The sequence below is a fragment of the Scleropages formosus genome, chromosome 8 (genome assembly GCF_900964775.1).
Source record: "Scleropages formosus chromosome 8, fSclFor1.1, whole genome shotgun sequence".
NCBI lineage: Eukaryota > Metazoa > Chordata > Actinopteri > Osteoglossiformes > Osteoglossidae > Scleropages > Scleropages formosus.
The window spans coordinates 27,830,565-27,858,412 of record NC_041813.1 but is presented as its reverse complement, the minus strand read 5'-3'; the positions used below and the strand labels follow the sequence as shown (position 1 = coordinate 27,858,412).

The following is a 27,848-nucleotide window of genomic DNA, read 5'->3' as shown; positions in this document are numbered from 1 at the left end:
GAGGCTTACAGTGTGTGTACAGTGGAGGGTCGCGGGGCTGACAGTGAGTGCGCAACGGGAAAATCATGGCCAATATTGGGGGGGGGGGGGGGCAAAAATATAATTAGCAACCCCCGCTGGAGTTATTTATAAATAAGAAGTGGGGGACACAGCTTGCTTGGGCCCCCCGCCCCACTTTTACGCCAGTTGTCACATATAATAAATGCTCCTCAACGATACATTGTAATTCCTCTTAGGAATAAGGAAGAGTTGAAAACAATAAATTGCACCATCATGGAGCTGCGACGTTCATTGGTAAGAGAACGCGCGCGCAATGGCGAAGTAGGGAACTGATCGGGGGGTGTCTTGTCAGGTGGGGGGGGCAGAAATATGAGGACTCGGAGTACTTATACACAAATGGGGGGGGGGGGGCGTCAGGTTTGTTTGACCACCTTAAACTTGTTTGAGGGGGACACTCGTTGTTTCTGGAAGCGAAAGACACTCGGTAAATGCGCGCAAGCTGCGCGTCGCCGTCCGTTCGGCGGGGGCGACCCCAGGGACCACGCGTGGAGGGGCCCACGAGCCACATCACGCGCACCTCCCTCAGAAATCAATTTTTCAAACTTTAGGATGGCAGCGGAAATTTACAGTATTTCACTCACAAAGGGGGCGGGGCGAATCCAGACCACGCCCCGTTTGCGCGCCTCCTGATCTTTGGCACGACCTCCCGCCGCGTTCCTAACCCCGTTTCCTTGTAATAACTTTGTCCTGCCGATCAGCTTCTTTTCCTGCCTCGTTTGTCCATTTCAGGGATGTGTTTAGTCCGGCTGCAGCGGATCAGTGTTTCATCCTGGCTGGACTCACCTTTCCTCTGCTATTGTTTGACCTTGGAAGCCCCCATTTCTTACAAAAGTGACACTGCAAGTCAGATAAATAAGGAATAACAAAGTGTTTCCTTCTTCTACAGCTCCAGGAAAACGTGCGCACTGGGCCAGCCGGACTCACACTTTTTATTAATGGGGTTAGAATTAGGGTCAGTCCTTTGCTTCTGGGTTTTTTTTTTTTCCAGATAAAACTGGGAAATATTTGCTGATATGCGAAAGCCAAGTGCTGTCTGGTTTGGCCTGCATTAATAAAATCTATAATTAAATGGAGGTACTATGAGAGATATGGCTTTAAACTATGAACTGACACATGATTTTCATATACAAAATGAACCGGCTTATTATGATTTAACATCACACCCACACCACCGCTGCATGTTTGCTAAAAAGTCCTATCCCAGTTTCCTTCTAAAGGGTGTAGCACCAGTCTTTTTGTGCAGAATGAGCTCCTTAATCACTGGCATCTCTGATTTAAATGTATTTCAACCTGCAGATGCTTTTCTAATATTTATAGAATGAGAAACACATTTAGAATTGCACAGCAGTTATATAAATACATCACTGAAGGATTGGTACTCATGCAAAACATTTCATTTAGCTATAATTCAATCAATACTGTAATGCAACAGTCTGGAAAAAAAATTTATTAGGCAGTAAATTTGAGCCTCACATTTGACAGCATTTTATTTATTTTTTTTTTTGTATAAACTATTTGAGCCAAATGGACTTACGTATATTCCCGGGTATATATAGTATAAACCTCTGTGAATAAAATACAACTCAGTTTGTGTTCCACCTAATAAAACGACATTTTACTGCATGTGCTATTGGAAAAAAAAGACATTTTTCTGCATGTTAAACACTAGTGGTTTTCAGCATGCAATTTATATACTTGGGTATTTGCATGACATTTCCAGGACTAACTGAGCCCTGCTTTGTAAACAAAACAAAAATGTTAAATTTTGAAAGGAAAACATTCATCTGGCATTTATGCGTGTCTACCCGGGTTTTTAAAACACTCGTGTGGCCTTCTACTTGACAACATCAGCGCACGCTGCAGAAAGGTCAGCCCAAGTGTTCGGAAGCGCAGGTTATGCTTCTGTGAACATGGAAATCGCTGTACCTTCATGTGCTCCGGAGTCCCGTGTCTGGGAGAAAATGCAGACCGTCTTGCGTCAGACTGAACGAACAATAAAATAAAGCAAACGATCAACGCGGAAGGGAAATTCCGTGACATAACAGACGCAACACGTCCCCCTCCTTTTCCGCGTGACGCCGCCACGCTTCTCGCGTTTGCCAACATCCCAGTGTCTCGGGCGCCATGGTAACAGGAACAGATGTGCAAGAAAATTAAGAACTTTAAATAGCAGAATGTTGCTGTGGCATGTAAGCGAGCGACAACGCAACAACTCAAAAGCCCCAGCATGGTAAGATCTCGTGTCATATGGTGTATTCTGAGTCATACGCGGGCCATTGTGCTAAATGGGGATGTGGAGAAGCGAGGGCTGCAATTACTTTCTCCTCATGGTTTCTGCATCCCTGCACTCTTTGTGCTCCGGAGGCCCTCCGGAGGCCCTCCAAAGGCTCGCGTCGTCTTGTTCTCCTGCCATCGCTGACTTGGGAGACCTCGCCAGTAACACTAACACCCAAGTGGGACCAGTATGATTTTTTTTTTTATTGGATATTTTTATTTTTTAAAAAAAAGGAAGTACACGAAGAAAAGGAAGAAGGAGGGCCTCTCAGAAAGTACACATCAAGCAGAAAGTGCTGGTAACGTTCTGTGGTCACGCAGTCATCTGATGGCTAAACATCAGAATTGAAATGTTGAGCGCTGGACATTTGTAATCATGGCACTACGATGTGAACCCGCCCCACTCTTGAACACACACTGTTTAGGAGGCCTCCTCACCACACCGCTCCTTTTTCTGGTAAGGCACAATAGAGGCAATGTAATTAAAAAAAAAAAAAAAAAAAAAAAAATAGAATTGAGAGATTGCGCCGTCTACATTATTTCCAGTCCCGACAATAAATCTGTGTATTGGCACTCGCGTAAAACCCATTGTAACGTGAGCTGTTCGGATCCAATAAGCCTTTCATGTATTAATTCAGACCAGACCGTTTGACAGCATCATCTCGTTCTTGCATCTGAAACACCCTTACGACGCCTCCGATTCTCATCTTCACACTCCTCCCCGTTTTCACACTTCATGTAATAGAATGTAAGCACAGGCAGCCCTACGTGCGACTCTTCGAGAGCTATTCAACAGCCTGAATTTCAGACGTTTCATTTGCTCCGTAAGAGCTCCTTTTACTGCCGTTGAGCCGATGCCCATCTCCAAAGTCACTTGAAATGTAACCGACTTACGATGACTCGTGCAGCCGGGTAATTTGTACTACAGCGTATCAGTTGAAGGTAAGAACCCCGATGAAGAACACAACGGCAGTAGCTCTGTATCGTCCTCAATGTTAAGTTGAAACAGACATTTTCAAATCAGTGCGATAACCCCCCGCCTTGTACTTTTTCCAGGATAGGCTCCGGACCACTGCGACCCTGCACGCAACAAGCAGTTACTGATCGCAGATAAATGAGCCACGACAATCACGAGGCAGTACATTTATTCATTTAGCTGATTCTTCTGTCCGGAGTGACCTACAACGTAAAGCTACTTAGAATTATTTACCTGTTTGCACAGATGGGTAACTTGGGGTAAGTACCTCGCTCAAGGTGCGGACTGAACCTGTGACCTTTGGGTCCAAAGGCAGCAACTCCAACCACTACTAATCCAGCCGCCCCATCATATAGTATATTATGTGTATTTCGTTAAAGAGAAGCGAAACTGGATTTCTCGCCGTCTTCCAGTGTCGTAAGGCACCGTTCCGCACCAGAGCCCTTCAGTTTGATGAGCTTAAATCTGGGAAATAGAGACGCATTTAATAGGCCGGGATGTCAAAAAAAATCCTTCTCCCCTCATCAGGGATTCACTGCTACTCCCCGCAACGGACGGCTGGCAAACCGCGAGTGGAACAATCAGCCTCTGTCCTGCTTCGCCGGGGCAACACCGGGCTCGCTCGACCCCCCCCCTCGCTGAACAGAAGCCTCTGTGGGCCTCGTCCCCGCAGCGTGTCATCCCAGCTTACGGTAGCTCCAGCTGACAAGCCCATGGCACGGACAAGAGTGGAACGCACACGTGCGATGCGTCGCCGGGCCCACGCTGCCGCTGCCAGGCCCCTCGGCGTCTCCGCACGCGCGCACGCAGCAACAGCGAAACCTTGCGAGCAGGACACCGTTTAAACAAGCTATGTTTCGTAATAGTTCCGTAATAAGCTGTAATCGCCCAGCCGATGCCCCTCAGCGGGACGCTCGTCCTGGAAGTTGCATCTATATTTATCTCCGTCTCTGTCAGGATCGCTGACCGTCGCTGCGGACAGTCTTTGCCACGGGGATCTCAGTCAGCTCACACGGAGACGCGCTGTGGAAAGAGTCCGGAGCCGAGCGGGGAGCGGGGTTGGGGGCGGTCGGCGAAGGCAGGGGACGCGGTCGGAGGAATGCGTAGAAAGGGGACGAAAACGGAGACGTGAGGGCTGTGGTGGCATGAGGGATGAGGGATGAACCAAGGTGGGTCTTCTTTCATCCGTGACCGGAGGAGCAAGTCTCGCCTTGCAGGTTGTGTTTGAGCAGCACCTTATAATGTCAAACTTCACAGTTTCGCGAGTCCACAGCCAGTATAAACGAGGAATTCCGCTACATTTACCTTCGCACTGGGTCAGGAGACACATTTACCAGACTAAAATTTTAAAATAATTAACGTGCGTTGGCTGTTTTCCGTTTTAGTCTCTTTGGAGATGTCAAAACACACAAAGCGCCCCCCCATCATCCGACGAGTTGATATGCAAATGAAGGTATTGCGTAAATAATCAAAGCGCTATTAAAATTATCTGTTTTGGTGGATATTATTTCGAGCGTTATTTCAACGCTGCTCACCCGACTGAGCTGGAATTACGAATGACCCCTGCATTCATCAATCACCCTCGATTAGGATGCCTGGTTTTGATGGGGAGTTCAATATATCAACAAAAACATTTTTAGCTCGGTGTGTTTTCCGTGAAAGGATTTTTTTAAATCGTTTGTTCCTGTACTGGCACATAATTTCTGAGCACATGGCACGCGTATGAATAATGCGGGAGAGTATAATGAAGGCGCACGTGTTAAATAGTAGCGATCGCATTTTTGACACGGCCCTTTTGTGTGCTTCTTATTATCGTACCCGGGACTCGCAGCGGCTGCAGCACTTCCATCCGGGTAAAACGGGACGAAAGGAGCGTGTTTCACCAGGGGATAAATGACAATAATGACCAGAAACCAGAACAGAAGGTCTCTGCAGATCCCACCCATCCCAGCAGTCACCTCTCCAACAAACTGCCATCTCAGAGGCAGCGCAGGTCCGTCACCACTCGGCCTTCACGTCATCTTCGCAGCTTCTTTCCTCAAGACGTCCCTCTCCTCTATAAAATCAACAAAGCTCACGCAAACCACAAACCACTTATTTCCACTGCTGCTTGTATCTGCACTTTTGCTGCTGTTTGTTTACTCCTTGCACATGGGCGGCTGTTTTTGCACGCTCTTACTGTCTTTAGCAGACACTTTTCTCCAAAGCAACTTACAATGAGCTCTGTGTAGTGTTATCAGCCCACAAACCTTATTCACCACGGTGACTTACACAGTTAGATACAGTACTTACACTGGCTCACTCATCCATACGTCAGTGGAACACACTCTCTCTGTCACTCACATACTTTGGGAGAACCTGAACGGCATGTCTTTGGAGTGTGGGAGGAAACCAGAGCACTCAGCGGAAACAGACACGGGGAGAACATGCAAACTCCACACAGACTGAGCAAGGATCGAACCCACGTCCTCTCGCATCTCCCAGGTGCCGTGAGACACCCACCGTGCGCCTCCTTCACCGTCTATATAGTGTTACGTTGCGGTTTCGTGTCTGGCCTCGAACCAGGAGTAATTCCAGTATGCTGCACTTTATACTGGCAATAAAGAGTTGTGTGGAAAGTGTTGGCACAAATGATATCACAAAACCAATCATTTCTCCCGTAATACGCCTGGGGCACAGTTTGAAGTCACAACCCAAAAGCACTAACTGGGCCGCAACCGAAAAACTTCTCAAATGTTAAACGGATTCGAAGGGGACAAAGTCAATTAACACCGAGCCTGGAACAGCTCATATCCGAATGAGACAAAACACCGATTTACACCCCGGCGTTCTCGCGTGACTCAGACGCGGCTTTCGCTAACAGCCCTTGACGTCCCCGTGCGACCACGAAAACCGATCGTCATTTTACGGGACAGAATGAGACTCGTGGAGAAACATGACAAAATTTTGTCACTCGTGACTGTGTCGGGCGTCTGATGACATCGGCGACGCCCTCGCTTGGTTTCCCACCTCCGATGACGGCGCGAACCTGCGAGAGCAAGAAACGATACGCTGTGTTTACAGCGGCACGTGGAAGAGCATACTTGGAGAGAGCCCGGAGACCGCGGTACAACAGTGGGCAGCGGAGGGACGGCGACGACTTCCTGTCCTGAGAGCGACCGAAGGGTCTAAAATAAGAGCTTCAAGGAGGCACAGAAGGAAGAACGGGAAGGACTCGGCGCAAACAAGCTGCGGCCTGACAACGTCATGCCCAGAAGCGTGACGGAGGAATGCGTCAACTGATCTTCGTGAGTCGGCCCTGCCGGTCGAGGGCTATGACTTCACCTTCCCGACTCAATCGCCGCGGAGGAACTTAATCACCAAGTTCAGGCGAGCTGTCGGGTAATGGGAGCTTCCAAAGCTGCGTGGGGTGTGGAGGGAGGAGGAGCGAGAGCAAGACCGGCGTCCTCCAGGGTGGCACGATAGGGGCGGGGTACTTACCGTGGGCATAGATTTACCCCTGGAAAGACACTGCAGGGAAAGAGAGAGCGAACACAGGGAGCAACGCCTCTAGGCTCCTTCCCGTGCGTCTTGACACGACCGCAGCGGGAGGTGGCGCGGGGCTCGTGTCCACGTGACGGCTGTCCCGCGACGCACACGTTCAGCCCCTCTCGCTAAATGGGCTCGTGCACGGCCGCAGGGCCAGATGCCAGCTGTTGCTATATTTCGCCTGCACCGCTGCAGTGGCATAAAACGCACAGCTGTAAAAAAGACACCTCCTGAGGAACGGATGAATAATAAAACCGCCTAATGAAATGGGATGCGTATAAAGCGGTGCAGCCTGCATACCCCCACCTCTGGGCTGCTCTCCAGGATGGACAGCATGGACCTGAGTATGTCCACACAGAGGGGCTTGGACAGCATCAGCCTGCTGCCCCCTGCTGGCAGCCAGAGGCAAACTCAGTGGACCGAGGAGCGGCTTCCAAACTGCTCACAATGTGGGTCTAAACCGTAATCCCCGGTCACCTCGATCGCGCTTTTTTGTTGGACCTGACCGTCATCGATTAGTCACGGTCTTTTTCGAATCCATCCACGCATTTATTGTCAGAAGCGCTTTACCCAGCACCAGGTTGCAGTGATCCAGAGCCAGCTGAGGGGGACGTTTGGGTACAAGGTGGCGGGGCTGCAGCGGGATGATCACACGCAGTCGGTCGCACGCGCTAAAGGCAATCTGGATTCACCAGAAACATTATGCGTTTCACCTGCGCTTGGGAGGAATCCGGCACATCCTATGGAAACCCATTCAAACAACAGGGGATGTCACATGCACACTGCACACCAACTGAGCCAAGATAAATTGAATTCCTGCAATGGGGTGTCGGGAAGGGGTAGCACCTCTGACAGGGGAACAGTCGTACTCTTACTCTTATATATCCTGCAATATATACTTGACTTATGATATATGCCCCTAATGGCCTGGACTAGTCAGATATACTGTATACTCACACATATTCTCAAAAGCTATTTCCTCATTTGTATTATATGGCTTGTGTGACCTACATTTTATTGAAAATTTAGCGCCCTTGTTCTGGTCACATTTATAGATTATAAATCCATTTACTGATATAAATACAGGAACAAGACATCACTAGAGAATAATAATAAAGGCACTCATTGCCGAAGAGCTTGGTTTGCGTTATGGCTGCAAATGTGCCCTTCGGCCACGAGAGGGCAGTGTTTGATCACCTAGCGAGGCCTCGTGCGGTAACTCTGATTTTATCCTTTCGATTTACAATCTGTCTCCGAAATAATGCTGACATCACTAAGATCACAAGTACAAGTGGTCGTCCAAATGAAGAACACTCACAAATTGCCAAATGTTTTAAAACGTATGAAGAGGGGCATTAATCTGTGATCTCGATGTCATTCTTAGGGATCTGTTTTAAACATACATACATACATTTTCAGAACCGCTTGTCCCACACGGGGTCACGGGGAACCGGAGCCTACCCGGTAACACAGGGCGTAAGGCCAGAGGGGGAGGGGACACACCCAGGACGGGACGCCAGTCCGTCGCAAGGTACCCCAAGCGGGACTTGAACCCCAGACCTACCGGACAGCAGGACTGTGGTCCAACCCACTGCGCCACCGCACCCCCTTCTGTTTTAAACACATCCTTAGAAAAAAAATGCTTTCAAAGCGCTGATGACATTACTCCACCTTTATCAGAAGCAACACTGCTTAATGCATCTTTCCTAATAAAAGATAATATTCTTGTTACTAGTTCATGACAAATTCGCAGATGTATTGCTTTTTGTGTTCACACACACTGCAAATGTCATATTAAATACAAATTCAATGTTAAAAGCTGGGGATATCCAGGGACTTTAATTCCCAGTTCCGTGCAATTAATGCAAAACTAAATTTTTATAACACTGGTATTAATACAATAGAAAGAATAGTGTTTTTATTTCTTCAAAGAGAGAGATCATCGTGTCGTTGGTGTTGGTGCATTAGGCAGCTTTATGATTCCGCAGATTCTATTTGGAAACTGACCCCTCAAGGAAAGAGCTTTCCAAAGAAACGTGTGTAAAAGAGCCATGTGTGCGCGCTGGGATTTTTACAAAGGTTACATAACGCGTGACAGTGGAATTCCGTGTGCACGACTCTCCCCGTTTCCTTGTTTCGCCATTGAAATGTTGGTATCATGTTATAAAAGCTCGACTCCGGGTGGCAGAATAACAAACACAACGTCCCTTTAAACCTACATGCTAATTTGAAAAAAAAAGAAGAAAAAAAAGGACTCGAAGGTGTTGGAAGCTCACGTTTCTCTGCATCTTCTCGATTTTACACGAAGGACTTACTGGTGCAGCCCGCTGACTTCATTTTTTTATTTTTTAAATCCTCTTCCCCTGCAAAAACGCGGCGTGGGACGGACGCCCACGCAGCCAGCTACTCTACCCAAAACACTGCGGCGCATAACAGCGCCCCTCGCACGTGGACAGGCCAGGTGACCGCGCGAGTCCGCCGCGCCCGTTCCGCGATGACGTCACCGCTGCCTCACGCTCCCGGCCTCGCAGCCGAGCCTCGCGCTGCAGCGGCGCTCACATGGCGCGGAAGGACCTGCGTTTCCCAATGGCATCACAACAAACTGCGACAGAGCGGGGGTGCGTGGGGTGGGGGGGGGAGGTCACGTTATTTCTTTTTCAGATATCGCTTATTTCCACATAAGGACACGTGCCTTAAGCGTTTCTATTCGTTCATACTTAGAACATACAAGTTGGATGTGTGTAGCCTGCGTAGGTACCAGTGTAGGGCTCCGTAATGCCACACAATAGTTACACCCCGTCAGAAAGCTTGTTTTATAAGAATTACTCACAAGAATAGGTGCTCTTAAGGAGCGGCACCTCCCGAAATAATATGTACAGTGCGTATATAACTTAAATTCTGAGTAGCGATCGATCACATGATTTGTTCTCCCCCGAAACGTGACAAGAAGTGGTTACGCCGCCACAAGAGTGTCAGTGTGTTCGTGTTCGGAATGTACTGCTCAATAATGCAAACACTGCTCTCCGCAGCGCACGGAACAGATAAAGACGTCCGCGTCTGCAGCGGTCAGCGCGAAGTGCTGCGGTAAAACACCCTCCCGCGCGACGAACTATCTCTGACTTGCCGCCTCTTCGCGCCGAGTCACGCGGACAGTAGGTTAGCGGGCGGCTCGCGCCGTCTACGTGACCCAGTTTCGCGCCGATAATACGCTTTGCGTCGCCGCGAAGCCTCCGGTGGAGCGAGGAAAACGGGAATAATTCCCGGGCGTGTCCGTGGAACCCTCGTTTTTGTCCACAACGCACGTGCCTGGAACGTGCGGTAGCTCGTAACAAAGGTGCGAGGGTTAAGGAGCGGTGCGCGTGGCTCTTCTGGGGATGTGTCACACAGAGGTGTCCGCGCGCAACTCCCGCGTATGAATAATTCTGCAGTGCGTCGGCGTCAGGGCCAGTTGTAGCTGTTTAATTCTGCTACCCCTAGTACCTATCAAACGTGCCCATAAATCGTTTTTCTTTTCTTTGTCTTCGGCAAATTTGAATAGGATGTGTAGCGGTTTGATATCACACATGTCTGTTTTGATTATCGTTCTGTCCTTGAACAAAGTCCCTTTCAGTGCACGTGCCGTTCTTCGGAGCTGGGAATCATGTAACATAAACGCGACGCGCAAATAAAAGGTGCACTTTACAGCAAAAAAAAAGAAACTTTAATTACTTTTTATAGTCAGCAAATGATGCCAATTTTCGCGTTGCACCACAAATTGTGTCTTTCACTTGTGCGCGTGTCAGTGGCCCAGGCACTGCCGGTGTGACCCAAGGACAGTTTAACATCGACTCGTGGGGCTCAGCGATAACGCGCGAGCCGGCTTGAGGGCTACCTCACGAGGACAGACACGGGCGGCGCGCTCCCGCTCACGCGCCGCGGTGGAGGCGTTTGTGTAGTCATACGGCGCGGCATTGCAGCGATTTCTTCCGTTCTTTCATGTAAATGCGCTTTTGACCCAAATGCACATTTATTCCTGGCAGGGATTTCAGAATAGCAGAACATTTAGGCAATGCATTCTGCACACATTTCCATGATCCCTCAGAAAATAAGAAAAACGTGGATGCAAACACATGACACATTTCAGACAATATCAAAGGTGGTGTATTTTACTCTGCCTCGCGGAAGCTTAAATTTGTATTCCAGTGTTAAACAAGGTCAGTATGAGAGAAATATGAATCCCAAATTAAACGGTTCCGACTGAAATGCTCCATTAGTGTCAGACCGTCCGGAACGAACGTGGTCTGTCGATAAATCCTCTTTTTCGGATTTCTGAGTGATTTTTAGGACAAAGGCTGTTGCGCGCGTTTCAGCAGAGCGCCCCTCAGTGGCGCCTGCCGGGTAACGTGACGCTGAAACGTGACAGACACTCACCGTGAGTCCTTTACCCGCCCCCCCGGTATGCCTGAAAAAGACAGATTACTAATCCATGTGTGTTTATAATGTTTACTGCGGACCAGGCAGTGCTCCTCCGTCATGAAGACCCCCAACTGACTTTCAACAATAATTACCTGGTGGAAGCAATATTAGTTCTTGACGATAATATGTCTTTCAGACAACATTGCATCGATTCGCATGGACACGTGCGGGAGAGGTGCCGCTTCGGCACACGAAAGTGTTACCTTCAGATAGTTGAAAAACAGCTCTAACCACTATGCCACCTGCTGCCCTGGGGTTGAACTGCAGTAGCATCATCTCTTTGTGAACTTCCATTAAACACACGCTGGAGAGAGACGAGACTGAGTTGTGTGAAGAGACGCTCAGCTCATGCAATGAAGGAGCTCATTTCCCATTAATATTCTCAGCACGATCATAGCCCCCCCGAGCCTTTCACTCGACCCTGTTTAAAAAAATTATTATGATTTTTTTAAAATCAGGTAATCTGCATGGTTTTTCCCCCAACACCAATTCACTGTTAAAATTGTTGCACGGAACTTGGGCCACCCGTAGTTCTTGGCAGAGAGAAAAGCATGTCAACTTTTTGTTTTTCTTCTGCGGTCTAGAAATGTCCAATACTTGGACACATTAATTATGTGAGCCACGTTTTTGTGAATATTCAGTAGAATTCTCTCCCCCGCTTTAAGCAAAGTAATTACCTGTTTTTTTTAATCATTATGATGAATATGCACACTGTTATATACACTTTCGGAATAATTTGTGCACTTTTATGTACACTTTTCTAATAATGAGCAATTTGCTGCACTCAAATATAGTTACCCAAAGTAAGAAGTAAAGAAATAATTTTAAGAAAAGGACGCGTTGCTTCTGTATCCATGCAAACTACGCTCTATTATTTTGAGATTTCTTAACGATTGCTGCATTGACAGCTTGCATCTTGACTTTGATTATAATATTTATTTTTTTTTTTTTCAGACAGATTGACTTCACCTGCTTGAATTCAGCTTTTGGGACTTTTACATTAAATCAACGGCAGGAGTCACAGTGGTTACAGAAGTAACCTGAAAGTCAATTCAGATCTCAGTGGCAAGCTGAGCACTGTGTACACTGCTGTTTCAGCAAGAAATAGAGCTTTATTAAACGAGCAAAACCGTTAATTCACTTTGGAGAGAAGCGTTTAATAAGCGTCAAATTAAAACCTAACGCAGTAATTAATATCCTCGGTTAATCTATTTTACGCTGAGGTTAACATAGTGAACCGAAATAATAAACTATAAACACCATGCCTGCCCGCGAAATCGATCTTGTCATATGTCGTTTTCAAGCAAAGGAAAAAAAAAAAAAAAAAAAAAAAAAAAAGGAATATGTTTGAGAAAAAGTGTGTCACTGGGGCACGAGGCACTCCCCGGGGTCACATGGTCCCGTTTCTAGCCTCGTGCGGGCAAGCGGCTGCAGTCACTGCGCATGCTCAGTCGCGCTCCCTTACATTCCCTGCCATGAGGCGGACTTGAGCAAAACCTGGCCGGTTTGGGAAGCTGCGGTTCAGAGCGACACGGACCGAGCGAGTGGCAGTACCGACACGACACGACACGACGCAGCACGCTTCCTTAACGCTGCCTGCCAGGCATTGCTGAGAAAACATCCAGAATCATGTGCGGTGTAAGCAGCGCCGCCTCGTAAAACGAACCGGTCCGTTTTTAGCCGCATTTATTTATTTAGTCAGTGCATGACCGGCATATCGCGCAGTTTTTGGAGTTCTGAAAGCAGAATGACAGGCTTATAGAGGATTTTTTATTTCTCAACGCTGACAAACCTTTTCAGAAAAGGGACCGCCAAAAACACAGCATTTTTTGATGTACTTCATCATATGGTATTAAAAGTATCCTGTTGTGATCGACATCTGCATGACGCTTTTGGAGCTCAAGATGACAACAGCAATGGACACGAACAACAATAATACAGGTAAATCATGTAGAGAGCTTTCGCAGTGGTATGTGCTTTGTTTCTGAGCAATGCTTTCCATGGCAGTTTCATCATGTAATAATTAAATATATGCGAGCCTTTCTGGTAAGCCTATTTTACATTGATGGATAACATTTAATTTCGCACTGTTAAAATACGCATTTATGAATGTAAACAATAAAGGGACTTGGAAGAACTACTTTCTGGCAGAATTGACATTAAGCCATAACAGATGGGTTTAAGAAACATCCTCAGAACTGGTTATGATTAAAGTTCATAGGGATCAGCACGATTTATAATAATTATTTAAAATTAGTTTTAAGTAGGGTTTATTTTCATTAGATAACGTGCAAAACATTCATGTTTTATTATACTTACATCCCTGTTCGATACCCTGCTGTGGAGGGTTATACTGGTGTTGAGGGAAGTTTTTTTTAAAAAAGTGAGAGAATCCGCAAGTTAAAGACTAAAATGCGCACGATCACATGTTTTCATCTGCTTCCTTTCCCTGATGTAATAAAAAAAGAACTCTGTATGTCAGCATGGTCGTCAAGAGTTAAAATGTCCTGTTGAAGCACGTTTGCGGTAAGTAGGTCAGGATGGTAAAGTCAGGTGTACAGACATTCCTCTGATGCGGCCAGAGCTGATGCTCTACTCCCGTTCACATGGCCCTCCAAGCCTGACCATGTGCGGTTTGTTTTCATTCACTTCCTCTCTCGTCTCTCCATTGGCAGTCCGCTACCTCATTACATAATTGTCCCCGCCCCTTTGAGCTGTGCCCGTGGTGACGCAGCCGTCGTTGCCATGTGCGCGAAGCGATTGGACGGCTGGAGCGGAGGGGCGGGGTTTTCTGCGTAATCCGTTCAGGTGTAGTCGGAGTGGGGCGTGAAAATTATAGCGTGTATATGGAATGTGGCAATGTGACTGTCCGCCCAAACTTGATGGAAGAAAATAAAAATAAAATTTTTTTTATCGTGACATTCATCATGACATTAAAAAATAAGTAAATAAAAACAACAGGTAATCTGAGTGTCACATCTCATATGTTAGTACGTGAAATCAATAAGGTGCATGTGCAGTACGCACACCTTTCGACACCAACGCAGAAATGCGGAAACGAGCGCGTTTGACGTTGGAGTGCTGGGAAACGGGAGCTCGCGCACGTGGGGAGAGCGAAGAGGCGGGCGCGTGGGGTGTGTCTGCGCGAGCCAGTCTCGTTGGCGAGCCCGTGGCGCGCGGGGGGGGGGGGGGAGCGCACGTGGAGCGGAGGCGTGATGCGCGATGATCCACTTTGGCGCTCACACACGAACTGACACGAGTTTCCACGGGATCCGGGGCTGTTTTTCCTGCCCGACGTGTGGTGGATCCTGGATGCTTGCTGAGCGAGGAAAAAAATTACATACAACGGCTACGTTTTAGCCCAATAAATAAATAAGTAAATTATTTGCAGCCTTGAGTATCCTGGCCGAGAACAAGTCTGTACACTGAGTGTTGCACCTTTTTCTTTAATTGTCACTATTTTTCAAATACAGATCACAAGTTTTGTGAGAGGAAACAGGAAAAAAAAATATTTATGTATCTGTATTTCTGGGTTTAGGCTTGAGAAGAAGGGAGGTTGTGGTGAGACTGGAGGAAAAGGGATGGTCATACCGAGGGTCTGCTGCTCTTTTTTTCCTGGAGGTGTTGACCCTCTCTTGGTGAACAAATATTGCAGATGCTGTTTCCTGCTGAGAGAGCAGAGCAGAGCCGCACGTGGGACTGTTGTGGCCACACCTGACACAGTGACCCCTTGCCCCTTTGTTCTAGTAGAGTTATGTAATCAGTTAAGCTTTGCATTCTGGACACGTCCGTGCGGAGACATGTCCTTTAAATATAAGGCCTGCATTCTTGTTATTGTGTCATTGGGTCTGCTTTCGCGTGGCACTGCGAGAATTCGATTACTTTGCGGAAAAAAGTCTTCTGGGCATTAAATGAGCCTTGTCATCCTTTGCTTACAGGCCTTTGTAAAGTATACTTACTGTACTATCTAACAATGCCGTGCCCCACCCCCAGAAAAAAATGATACCTAGCTATTAAAGGTGTATTTAAATCTCAAGCTCATGGATAAGTGCAGGAGACATCTGAGAGCTATGGGGATGTGTGCCACATGTAAATGGACAGGGTGGTATAAAATAAATGAAAATCTTACAAGAGAAGGATAGCAGGGTATAACATGCTCTATGGATGCTGAGAAGAGGGGCCGGAAAGAAAAGGATCAGTAACCTCCTTTTTTGTTTTTTTTTAAATTCCTAAATATTTGTGAGCCGAGCCCAAATACGAGATCAAAACCTGGACACTTTTCAAACAGGTTTTATATGGCACCCATTTTTACATAGTGCCTGTTTTCTTTTTGGGCAAAGAATTTGTACCGCAACCTGAAATGAGTCCTAGCAGATATTTTTGACTACCTGGTTTCCAGCCAACTGTTCGTAGACAGTTGGAGTCAGTTGGTCAATCGGTGTTTCTAAACCAACAGCCTACTGGAGTTTATTGCAGCGACGCCATTGTCAAGGCTCCAGTAGTGCCGAAACATGTTATAGTTTAGATAGTGTGAGAACACTTCAGGCTGCTGTCACAGACTGAGCTGCCCCCCCAAACCTGCCAAAGAGTGGCACTTTGAGGTGTGAAACTAATCCGCTAGAATCCAATCCCAGCATTATTCACAGTTTTTTTTTTTTTTTTTTAAACGATATATCACATTTAGAAAATACTGACGATCGAAACACCCCAAAGAAACGGCTATTTAAGCCCTTTGAAACTTCCAAAGAACTTGCTTCCTGCAGTTGTGTAAGAGCAAGGAGCCGTAAGGACTGAAATAATGCTGTCTGCTCACTGCAAAAAGAGCCCATGATTCTAAGTTGACTAATTTATATTTCTCACTGGAATTTTCGCAACAGGTGAACAACTTTGTACTGTTTCTCACAGTGATAACGTTCCTCTTCTAAACATCAGCAAACTTCCTCTCTTCCACAGGAGGCGTGATCTCCTACATAGGTTCATGTGGAGGTTCCCCAAACCGCACCAGCCCCGTGTCCATGTACAGCGAGAACTCCAACAGCAGCTTCCAGTCACTGGGCTTCTCTCAGCCGTCCTTCGGTTCCTCTTTCCCACCCTCGCCCAATGGTTCCCAGGATTCCTCACGCATCTATCCCAGCAGCGGCAGCTCCAGTCTGGGCTCCGGGGAGGATGCCAGCTCCTCCAGTTCAGGTGGCTCGCCTCGTGGCCGCGATGAGGGCGGCAGCTCACGTTCCTCCCCCAGCAAGTGTGTCGCCAGCCTCACGAGTAAGTACATCTTTGGTGAGTTCAGTAAAAAGGAATTGGCCTTCATGGGTACATACTTCACCCCCGTTAAAAGTTGCAGCACTTCTAATCTACTGCTCCGTAGCTTAAGTTTTTGCCTCTTTTCGGGTTCTTGCCTTTTCAGAGCTCAACGGCATGGTGCTTCTATGCAAGGTGTGTGGAGATGTGGCGTCCGGCTTCCATTACGGCGTTCACGCCTGCGAGGGCTGCAAAGTGAGTTCCTGCCCTACAAATCAAGTCCTTTCCGCGAAATCCAAAACAATGTGTTAGCACGAAAAGCTGACAGCTGGTTTCCGTCTACAGGGGTTCTTCCGTCGTAGCATCCAGCAGAACATCCAGTACAAGAAGTGCCTCAAGAACGAAACGTGTATCATCATGAGAAGTAACCGCAACCGATGCCAACAGTGCCGCTTCAAGAAGTGTCTATCCGTTGGCATGTCCCGCGATGGTGAGTACCCCGCCTCTGCTCTCGAGATTGCATTCTGTCCTTGAGCCGTGGCTGATGTCTCCTCCTTCCGTGTCTGCTCTGTAGCTGTGCGTTTCGGCCGCATCCCCAAGCGCGAGAAGCAGCGAATGCTGGCGGAGATGCAGAGCGCGATGAACAACATGGTCAACAACCAGCTGGCTGGCCTGACCTCCCCCTCCTCCCCAGGCATGGCCATTGCTCCTCAGGCTCTGCCGGCCCAGCCCTCAACTCTGACCCCTTCGCCGCCAGCCCCCTTGTCTGCTTCTCCCCCACCTCCCCTTCTTACCCAGAGCCCACCCCCACCCTTGCCTGCTACCTCACCTCCTCTCTGCCCGAGCCCCACTGTGGACCACACCATTTCTGCCATTGCACGGGCCCATCGCGAGACCTTCGTTTACGCTCACGACAAGCTAGGTCAGGGTTTGCGCATGCAAAATGGTGGAGAGCTGGACAACCAGGAGCCCAACCGCTGTTCCAACGGATACCACCTCAACAGCCTCAACACCATCTTCCACCATGACAACAACGTGCCGCAGCATCACGGCTATAAATCTGAGAACGGCTGCCTCGTCACCCCCTCTTCCACCAACGGGCACTACAACGGCCTGTCTCACCACAACAACGGCCATCGGTTCTGCCCGAGTAACAGCAACACATTCGGGAATCAGCAAGGCCAGGAGTTCAGTGGTACCCCCCAGGGTCAGAATTGCCCCTGGAAGAAGCGCAAAGAAATCCTGTTGGTGAGTACATCTGATGCATCTTGACAAAACTTGTTTTGTTTTCTTGAAAGACTCCAGACAATCCTGAGATGCTTCCTTTGTCTCTTGCTCCTGCAGGCGTGCCCCATGAATATGTGTCCCCAGGCAGACCCCAACAAATCCCCACAGGAGATCTGGGAGGATTTTTCTCTCAGCTTTACACCAGCAGTGCGTGAAGTGGTGGAGTTTGCCAAGCACATTCCAGGATTCAATGAGCTTTCCCAGCACGACCAAGTCACCTTGCTCAAAGCCGGCACCTTCGAAGTAAGAAACGAGTAACAAGATCCTGTGTCCTTGTAGTACAATAATGTAGAAGGTCTTACGAACGTTCGGGGTGAGGCTAATGTCCAAACAGGCCACACCTCACTGCTGATTCTGATGGTTTGAACCGTACTCGAACATGGGCGCTCACTCGCCGTTCTTCATTACAGGTCCTGATGGTGCGTTTCGCCTCCTTGTTCAACGTGAAGGAGCAGACAGTGACCTTCATCTCTGGTGCAACCTACAGCATAGAAGCACTGCGTGGCATGGGCATGGGAGACCTGCTGAGCACCATGTTTGATTTCAGTGAGAAGCTCAGCGGGTTGCAGCTCACAGCTGAGGAGCTGGGACTCTTCACCGCTGTGGTGCTGATCTCCGCAGGTGAGGAAAGCAGGAGATATGAACTTGTAAATTGAGGTTTGCTAGTTCAAGCCACAAATGAATGTTCATTGTCAGAAGTCTTCAGATATGGTCGCCGCTTGTTTTAATCAGGGTCATGATGGTCCAGAGCTTATCCCGTAAACTCATGGGGCAAAGTTAGTGGTTGATCCTGGATGGGACACCAGTACATTGAAACAGCTTTTGATTTGGTAGAATTTATAGAATGTTGCCCCTGCAATATTTATATTTCATCTGTTTGCATGTAACATTTACAATAGTGTTGCTAGAGGTTTTCGTCTTAAGCGCTGCCTTTGCTCTTTACAAGATCGCAGCGGCATCGAGAACGTGAACTCGGTGGAGCTACTGCAGGAGAGCCTAATCCGTGCCCTTCGCACCCTCGTGAACAAGAACGCTCCTAACGACACCTCGCGCTTCACCAAGCTGCTGCTCAAGCTGCCCGACCTGCGCACGCTCAACAACATGCACTCGGAAAAGCTGCTGTCCTTCCGAATCGATGCCTGAGCTGTTGCCGGCCGCCGCTTCCAGCTGTCATGCCCGGAGGTGCAGAGGGCCGGGCTCCAAGGGAACAGCATGGCACACTAGACCCAAGGAGAGATGGCTCTCAGCTGCTGGGGTAGCACCTGCAAAGTCTTGCATCCGCCCCGCTGACCTCCTGCCTGCATGTATCCGAAAACACGTCAAGGCAGTGAAGCATCAGACAAACTACAGGATTGTGATGACAGCCCAGGACATCTGCAAAGATTCCTGGGAGGTTCAAATGGAAGTTCACCAACTAGCCAAGGTTCAAGGGCTCATCACTGTAGAGTCTAGTACTGGCAGAAGGTAACAGTCAATTAAATCAGTGGCTAAAAATTACCCAGACCGGACTGTTGGTGACCAGAACAGATGTCCCTCAACCCCAGGCAGACTGATGTACTGTAAACACTCCCAGCGCTAGGTTCGCCTTCACTACACACAACCAATCGTGGGCCCTTCCAAAAGGCTGCTATATGCATTCAGAATTTATATGGTCTGTTCCACATACGCTGTAATGTGTGCAGTACTGCACATGCATGTACAATAAACCCTGTGACTTTGTACAAACTGTAAATATCTATAAATATATATTATATAAATATATAAACGAAATGTTTGACAACTATGTAAACTATGTTTTTCTTTTAAGATGAAAAGCTCTTGGTGCAAAGTGTGTGACACTAATGTATGAAATTCAAGTAGAGTGTAACTATATTAAAACTATACTGAGACCTACGTTTCTGCTGTATTTTGTTTTTGGAGATTGTAAATTATCAATATCGCCATTTATCTGCCTGGATGCCTCCGGCTGTGGAAGAACATCAGTGGGATTTTGAAAGACAGAGCAGACATTCGTAGAAAGATACGCTTTGCTATAGGCAAGGTGTTGACAGCCCACCCAGTATCGCAAGAAATCCGCGTAAGTATTCAAAAATACCCATCTTAATGTCATCCCACTATGGTCCATCAGACAGTCGGCGGTCAGAATAATAATAATAAAAAAGAAAAAAAAACCCTGACCACAGCTAAAAGGGAGTACTTTGGTCTCACCCTTATGGAGCAGGATATGTATAACACTGAACACTTGGAGATACATGACTTCCTTTAAATGGCCACAATAAAGTTAAAGAACATCTGGCAGCACATTTCTCTTTTTGATAATTTCTTCCTTTTAACTCTTTAAAGAAAGATTTCTTGCGCATCTGTATGATGAAGTTCTGTTTTTGTTTCCTCTTGCACAGAACTTAAAACATGCAAGATAATTCTAGTTTAGCAGGTTGTTCTTTTGTCTTCATTATACAATATATTACGGTTAAAAAAAAAAACCCAAACAGTATCAGGTGAACTCAAATTAAGTTTGAAGTACACCATTTCAAACCAACAAATAGCTTACATGATACACATTAATGAACATGCAGTAATTCTTACATATTGTGCGGTACCATTGAGCTTGACGTGACTCCTCATTTCTGGCATCGAGACAAAACACAAATAACCCCAATCTTACGTAATCCTGCTCTTCAAATCCATGGAAACTGATCTTCAGATAACCCCACAAAAGAAAATATCCCAAAAAGGCATCGTATCAAAGTGAACATAAATGAAAGTGGGTCAGACTGCCTTCGTAACAATGTTCGACAAACTTTCATTGGTCCGCCTGGGTCCTGCGAGTCGAACCAATGGCAGCGCAGAACGGGGAACGGCTCATGGAACGCTGCCTGTGTTGTGTCAAATCCCGCCAGGCAACCACACAAACAGGCAGAGGACCAATGTTTAATGTGACATAGTACTATATGCCAAAAACACTAAAGCCAGTAATTACATATAAAAATAATAATATATTTACACAGTAACAATGCTTTTGTCAGGATGTTTCTGGAACCCAGGGATGTCATCCAACAAATATTGTAACGCATAACTATTCGATTATTAAAAAAAAAACCTGGAGGTTAATTTCAATTAAGTACTAATTATTTTATGAAAAATAAAAGACATGAACTGAGGTGCCAAAGTCAGAAAAGAAACAAGGACAAAAGATGATTTACCATAGAAAATATTTACAACGTTGCAGTGTTACAACGAATCTGACACTCGAGCGCCATCCAGTGGTGGACATGATCTCGACAAGCACAGAAAGAAGAGTCAAACTTGCGAGGAGGAGCTGAGATATTCCAACCACTCTGTGAGAGATGCATTCTCATGGGGGGGCTAAAATTAAATAAATAAATAAAAATGAATAAATAAATAAAATCTTTGTTTATTGCACAGTACACACATCCACGTTTTACTGCTCTACAAGTTTTTTTTAACCAAGTAAAACATCAGGATGAAGAGATATTGCAAACTAACTGACCAGTTCTAACAACAACAACAACAACAACAACAACAACAAAAAAAAAAAGGAATCGGCAACTACTCTATTAATACAACTCAAATTAAAGTGACGATGCGGATAATGTTCCAGTTAAATTGTTTTTTCAGTTCTTTCATAGGTTTATGCATATCCACTAGGTCAAAACTGTAACTTTTTTTTTTTTTTTTTTAAAAATTACGACCAAACAATAGACGACATCTGTACATGCAAAAATAAGATTTGTCCGAGCAAATATTAAATAAATTTTGCACAGTATGGCATGCAATATAAAGCAGTTGTTTTCCCCACCTATGGTATCCCAACACCGCCTCACCTGCACGGATGAAATGCTGATGGGACCCTTCTCCCCGCGGACAGACAGAAGAGAGACGCGGCCTTTGGAAGGGTATCCTGCTTCAACGTGCAGGTGACACACCACGGAGGAGGATTTGAGGAAAACCAACTCCTGCTGGGTTGGTCTCCAGTCAATAGCGAACCTGCAACAGAGCATGATGCTGTCAGCATGGCTGGTGCCGGCTACTCTTCTGTTCACCTCCTCTATGCACAAGGAAGGTAGAAATGTGTTGCCTACGCTTTCAATGCAGAGAGCAGCGTTTTAATTCTTATCATAAGTACATATCATTAACATATCTAAAATGATGACTTCAAAAGCATGAGTGCTTTATTGTTTGCTTCTGGGAAGAATCTCCTTACCTAGAGTGGAGATTTTGAATCTCGGCCAGCATCTTGCTTTGACTGAGGTAACTCTGCATGACCTCCAACAGTGCGGTGCTGACCTGGGAGAGAGGGCCATGTAGGGGCTCTGGGACAAGGTCCACTGGACCTTTGGATGCCTAACGGGGTGGTGGAGGACAGGGAGAAAGAACTTTATTATTATACTTTTAGCCGCATTAAATTACATTTTGGAGGTACACATATCTTGAACTGAACACTGCAGGAACACAACGACTTTCATATTTAAAAACATGACAAGAAAATAACTGCTGCTATTTCAAAAGACTTAAGGGCTAAACTTCAATGCGCAGTAATACTGAAAAGTACATTAATTTCACAAAAACCATGTAAATCACTTCATCTTTCTAAATGAATCATTACCTCCTACTAAACTCCCCCTGAACAGTTACCTTGATATGGAAGATGCCATCTGCACTCCAGGTTAGCGAGAGAAACAGAGGGTCCAGATCACCAAGGGAGGGCTGACAGACCTGGGGCCTCAGCTCCACGCAGAGCTCTTCCTCACCCACCCAGCGCAGCCTGTACCCTGTCAGGCCCAGCGTAGCTTGGACCGACCCCTGAAGACTAGGAGAGATGGAAGGACAAAAAATGATTAAAAAAAGAAAAAAAAACAAAACCAGCAAAATGGTGGTATCTTTCCTCAGGTTTGAAAATTTAGTCATTGAAAGCAATGTGTCAGAAAATGTGTAAATGTGTGTCAAGCAAAGATGTGTGATGGGCTATTGCGTGTCCATATCAAACACTAAAGGTACCATAAATGTGTACATTTTCAGGGAAATTCTGTTTAGAAGCCAATATTCCTGTAAGTGTAATGCATCTCAGCTACTCTTTATTTGCTTTTCTAAGATGGTACAATCCTACAGAGATTAAAATATTTAAAAAAAAAAAAAAAAAAAAAAAAAAATTCAGAAAAGAGGAAACTGGGTTCAGTGAAGTCATTAACATCCTAAAGTCTTCCAGGTCTGAGATTTTAACATTCCTTCTGCAGTCTCTGCGTAAGACCAAGGGGTTTGTCCAAAACACACACCTTACTGGCAGTTTTTAAAATAAAAAATAAAAAAAAAAATTGGGGAATGCAATTGCAGCTTTTAACATTCCCCATGAGTGTGACCTTACTCATCTCGCTGCACCATCCAGCTGTCCAGTTGGGCTAGACAGGAGTCCATTTGGGCCCTGAGACAAGTGATCTTCTGCTCCATCAGCTGGAGAGTTCTCTGACATGCCTCCTCGGCAGACTCCAGCTCCTGCAGCTTTGCATTGGCTTGTCTCTGAAAGGCAGTTCCGCAGGCAAAGTTTTTTTGAGATAACTTCAACTTGCAACAATGCCCCATGTTTAAACAGCTCAAGTAATGTAATTCTGCCAAATAATAATAGGACTATTAATACATATATATTTTGGTTACTAATAAGATATGAATCCAGAAAAGCAGTTATTCCACTGATCCGGTTGTCACTCAGTCAACTTGGCTCATCGCTGGCAGACATGTCAGTCACCTACTTCTGCCTTCTTGTCCATTTTCTGTTTCAGCCTCTCCTTCTCCTTCGATTCTGCTTTCTGGAACAAATAGGGAAACGGAATATAACGACGACACTTGCGGTTACAAAAAAATGATGGATGCCATGAAAGGAAGTGCAGAGAAAACAGCACAAAAAGTGACAGTTCAATTCAAGACAAGAACCAGTTTATTACACCTCAGAAAGCTTTATCCTACAAATGCAAACACCACTAACAGAAAGGTTGCCCTGCCGAGCCTTAGCCTTTACCTTTCTCTCCAGATCAGTCAGCAACTGGCTAGTCATTTCCTTCTTTTTATTTGCCTGCTCCATTTTCTCCTGCAGCATGACAATGGAGTCCTGCACTCTCCGCACACCTTCTCTGTACTCGTTTTTCAGCGCTTTCCATTTTGCATGGCCAGTCTCATCTGCAAAAACCCATCACAAGTTAGCCGCAAACTCCCAAGACATGACAAGCACCTCGCGGTCACACTACAGAGCTGCGTGTCATGTCCCATCACGTTTTCAGTTTCGCCGCATCATTCGTGACATCACACGTGCGCGCATTCATGCCAGTAAACTGACGTTCACTACCAATGTCCTGAGGACAGGGGTTATTAAGGAGCTCATCGGGTGACTCCAGAGTCTCCAGCAGTTGCAGGATGTAGTCCAAGACACACTGTTGCCGGCACATCAGCTTCAGCTTCTGGCGGCTGTTCTGAAGAGAGAGGCACAAATAAAACACACATGATGACAAGACATGGCGCTCAACGCCAAACTGCTCTCATGTTCAGTTTTCAGGACAAAACTGAATGCCTTTAAGCAGGAAGTAACCCCTTTGTTGTGTGTGATTTCTGCTTGTGAGAAAAAGGAGGACATCATTGTGCATCTGTGTGTGCCGTTAGTGTCAGTCTCTTGTGTTGTGAGTGAAGTTCTGTGTTACTCACTACGAGGTATGGCACCATCACAGAGGCTGGAGGCTCCGCTTCCACAACCTCCTGTCCCTCCTCCACACCTAACACCGCTTTCTGAGCGCGTTCACACCACTGCTGCAATCTGAAGAACATCATTTTCATGCATGGATTGTGGTTTTGAGAGAACTGGACTGATACATTTCCTCATTTCTTGCGAAACTATCATTGTACGTTAGACCATTTTGTTCATTTCATTCAGTTTGAACACACACAGTCTGAGTGAGTGACAGAACAGAACGGAACACAGAAACAAATGGGTGAATGAATGTTAAATGTACCAGTGTACAACAAAACAGGCAATAAAAATGAAATGCTGTGTTTATACCGATACACGAATTACGGTATTGTAATAAAATTTGATAAAATTCTAATTAAAAATTAAAGCGACACTGATACCTACACTGCAACCTTTTCACCCGCCATCTTTGTTTTTCAAAAAAATCTCGCGGCAGCAAACTGACACCTCATTGGTCAAAATCCGTCCTATCAGCTACCACCTGTGATAGTCGTTTTTTTTTTTTTTTTTTCCCCAGTCCATCACCTCATTGGTCAGATTCTCCTTCGTCGCTCCTGCATAATATGTACAATGACGTCCCCAGCCGTCTCGTGCAATTGGTTGCATTTTGTGCTGTCCAATGAGCGTGGGCCGCGCGGAGGCGTCCCCCTGTCCTCTTTGAACGGAACGTCGGCACGTGTCGTTCTGGCCGCGAGAGCGCGATATTTACGTTTTTATTCCTAGTATGTAAATTATCAATTATCGCGAAAGCGGTCAGATATCTTAGTTATGGTGCGATGCGCACCGCATTTCCTGCGCGAGACACCCTCTTTTGAGAAGATTGGTTGTGAGCAGTTCAGTTAACGCGGGAAAATCAGGACAAATAACTTCTCAGGAGCCCCAGCAAAGCTCTGATAAATGTATTGGGTACTCATGCTTTCCAAAAGCTGTCAACTTGCCGTCAGTGTACCCTTGATTAAGGTGCTTACCCTGAATTTTTGCAGTAATTACCCAGCTGTATAAATAGCTAAACCGGGGCAAATAGTTTAACACTGTCAATCACATTAGGGAAAAGTGCAAGCAAAATGTCTTCAAAAGACGTAAATGTAAATGCAAGCGCCACATTATCTTTCTGCACCATCACAGTGACTCATGGATTCATTTCATGGATGAAATGTTCTTCCTTCGCCAGCTGAGGAAGTTCAACCTGCCACAGGAGCTACTGATGCAATTCTACTCTGCAGTCACTGAGTCCGTCCTCTGCACCTATATAACTGTCTGGTTCGGCTCAGCTACGAAGTCAGACATCAGAAGACTGCAGCGGATAGTTCGGACTGCTGGAAGAATCATCGGCACGTCCCTCCCAGCTCTCCAAGAACTGCACTCGTCCAGAGTCAGTAAAAGGGCTAGCAAAATCATTCTAGACCCCTCACATCCAGGCCACTTCCTCTTCGAACCCTTGCCATCTGGCCAGCGCTACAGAGCACTGAACACCAGGACAGCCAGGCATAAGAAAAGTTTCTTTCCTCAGGCCATCTACCTCATGAACACCTAAATCTCTCCCCTAGAGAGTAAACCGTGCAATACATAATGCTATTTATATTTGTAACTATTTATCACATATCTCTTACTCACACTCCCTTGCATTTGTATCTAGTGACTATTTTTGTATATTGGGTACTTTATATTTTTAAATATTTTTTATCCCTTGCTCACATACTCTATCTTCTCACCTGTCTTGTCACTGTCATTCTGTCTGTGCTGTGGTAGTTCCTGTCACCAAGACAAATTCCTTGTATGTGCAAACATACTTGGCAATAAAGCTTGTTCTGATTCTCATTCATTTAGGCATCCTGCCATTGATCAAGTTCTACTGAAATTCACACAATCTGTACCTTAAATTTCTGCAAATTCCCCAAAACATTCATCATGCTATAACGCTTTTAATGGCCTTTCATTCAACACTGTGTTTCCAGGATAAGCTCTTAATAAAAATCAGTGGAAAACTGTATGGGGAGAAGTACACACACACACACACACACACACACACACACACCACTTGTCCCAAGCAGGGTCACAGCAAACCAGAAACACAGGGCAAAAGGCTGGAGGGACACACCCCCGATGAGACACCAGTCCACCACAAGGCACAACCTGAACCCCAGACCCCCCACAGGGCAGGCTCCGGCCAAACCCGCTGTGCCACCGCACCCTGGGGAGCAGTAGTAAGTGGATTTTCACACATAATATTCAAGCATTTTGAAATCAGTCTGAGAATATTGTTCTGTTGCATGCATTGATGTCATAGATGCTTTACTGTGGAATATTTTCAAATAATTTTCTGAAATGTACATCGCTTTGTAGAAAAGCATCTACTAAATGAATAAATGTAATTTCTTGTATTTTCCCTTAATCCAAGTAGAAGAATTTTTTTTCTGCGAGTTCTCGCTGAAGGTTCTTTTAAATGTAATCACGCAGTAGCGACAGTAAAGAGACAGGACACCATGGTTCAGGTGTGTTCTTTTAATAGCACAATCCTATGCTTTTAACAAGGAATTAAAAAGTGTTGCAAGAACTGAAAAACAGGCAGAAAGTAAACTCCAGAGACATTGTGAATGAGTTCTTGTGGCACTCAGAAAACTGGGTGTACACTCCCCTCCTCCCCCCTTAACATCGTCAACATCACATTGCTCTGACACACCTTACTGGCTATTAAACTGTAATTGAGAGAGTTCTAATCAATCCAAAAAAAAAAAAAAAAAAATACAATCCCATATCATCAAAAACAATTCAAAGATGAAGGATTTGAAGTTAAATGTAAGTAATGAAAGAAAACTGAATAATGAAGTTCATTCTAATATTAATTTCTTACTTCCATTTTACCTTTTATATTTTTCCCAACAATATCTAGCAATGGAATAAAAATAGTCTTTGGAAGAAGTAAAAGGATTCATATTTATACTACCAACTACAGTATATGGAGATGCCACTAGTCATACATTATTTCATTTTCAGTTTTTCAGATTAAAGTCTTTATGTTGTTTAACTATGTTTCTATTTCTTTTTTTTTTTTTTTTCCTAAGAGGTAGATCAACAAAAGTTTATGGTTACAGGTCGTGCCCCTTGAATCAGGAAGTGCAGATAAAGGGAGATTTTCTGGGAGAGGGATGGAGCCACGCAGGTAGAAGTAAGTTAGCACAGAGGTCTGTTCCCTGAACCACGGTCAGAGGGTGTCGCCTTTACATTGCGAGGTTTAAAAACGTCACAGTTTTCTCATCTTCCGTATCCAACACCATATAC

General features: G+C 45.9%; 2 protein-coding genes across 2 annotated transcripts; one reads left to right on the top strand and one right to left on the bottom strand.

Moving 5' to 3' along the window:
- Positions 1–12,800: 12,800 nt before the first annotated feature.
- Positions 12,801–19,636, top strand: nr1d1 (nuclear receptor subfamily 1, group d, member 1). Its single transcript, XM_018756247.1, has 8 exons — positions 12,801–13,234; positions 16,247–16,555; positions 16,698–16,786; positions 16,877–17,021; positions 17,106–17,779; positions 17,876–18,061; positions 18,229–18,439; positions 18,765–19,636. The coding sequence occupies exons 1-8, from the start codon at positions 13,177–13,179 to the stop codon at positions 18,959–18,961; spliced, it is 1,869 nt and encodes a 622-aa protein (XP_018611763.1). The 5' UTR covers positions 12,801–13,176; the 3' UTR covers positions 18,962–19,636.
- Positions 14,940–25,034, bottom strand: si:dkey-225f5.4 (uncharacterized). The gene is made up of 11 exons (XM_018756259.2): positions 24,954–25,034; positions 24,527–24,635; positions 24,174–24,297; positions 23,850–24,007; positions 23,584–23,640; positions 23,202–23,353; positions 22,475–22,649; positions 22,044–22,183; positions 21,664–21,826; positions 20,405–21,184; positions 14,940–14,961 (listed from the first exon to the last, which is right to left on the bottom strand). Exons 1-10 carry the CDS (start codon positions 24,974–24,976, stop codon positions 21,119–21,121), a joined length of 1,167 nt encoding a protein of 388 aa, XP_018611775.1. The 5' UTR covers positions 24,977–25,034; the 3' UTR covers positions 14,940–14,961; positions 20,405–21,118.
- Positions 25,035–27,848: the final 2,814 nt, after the last annotated feature.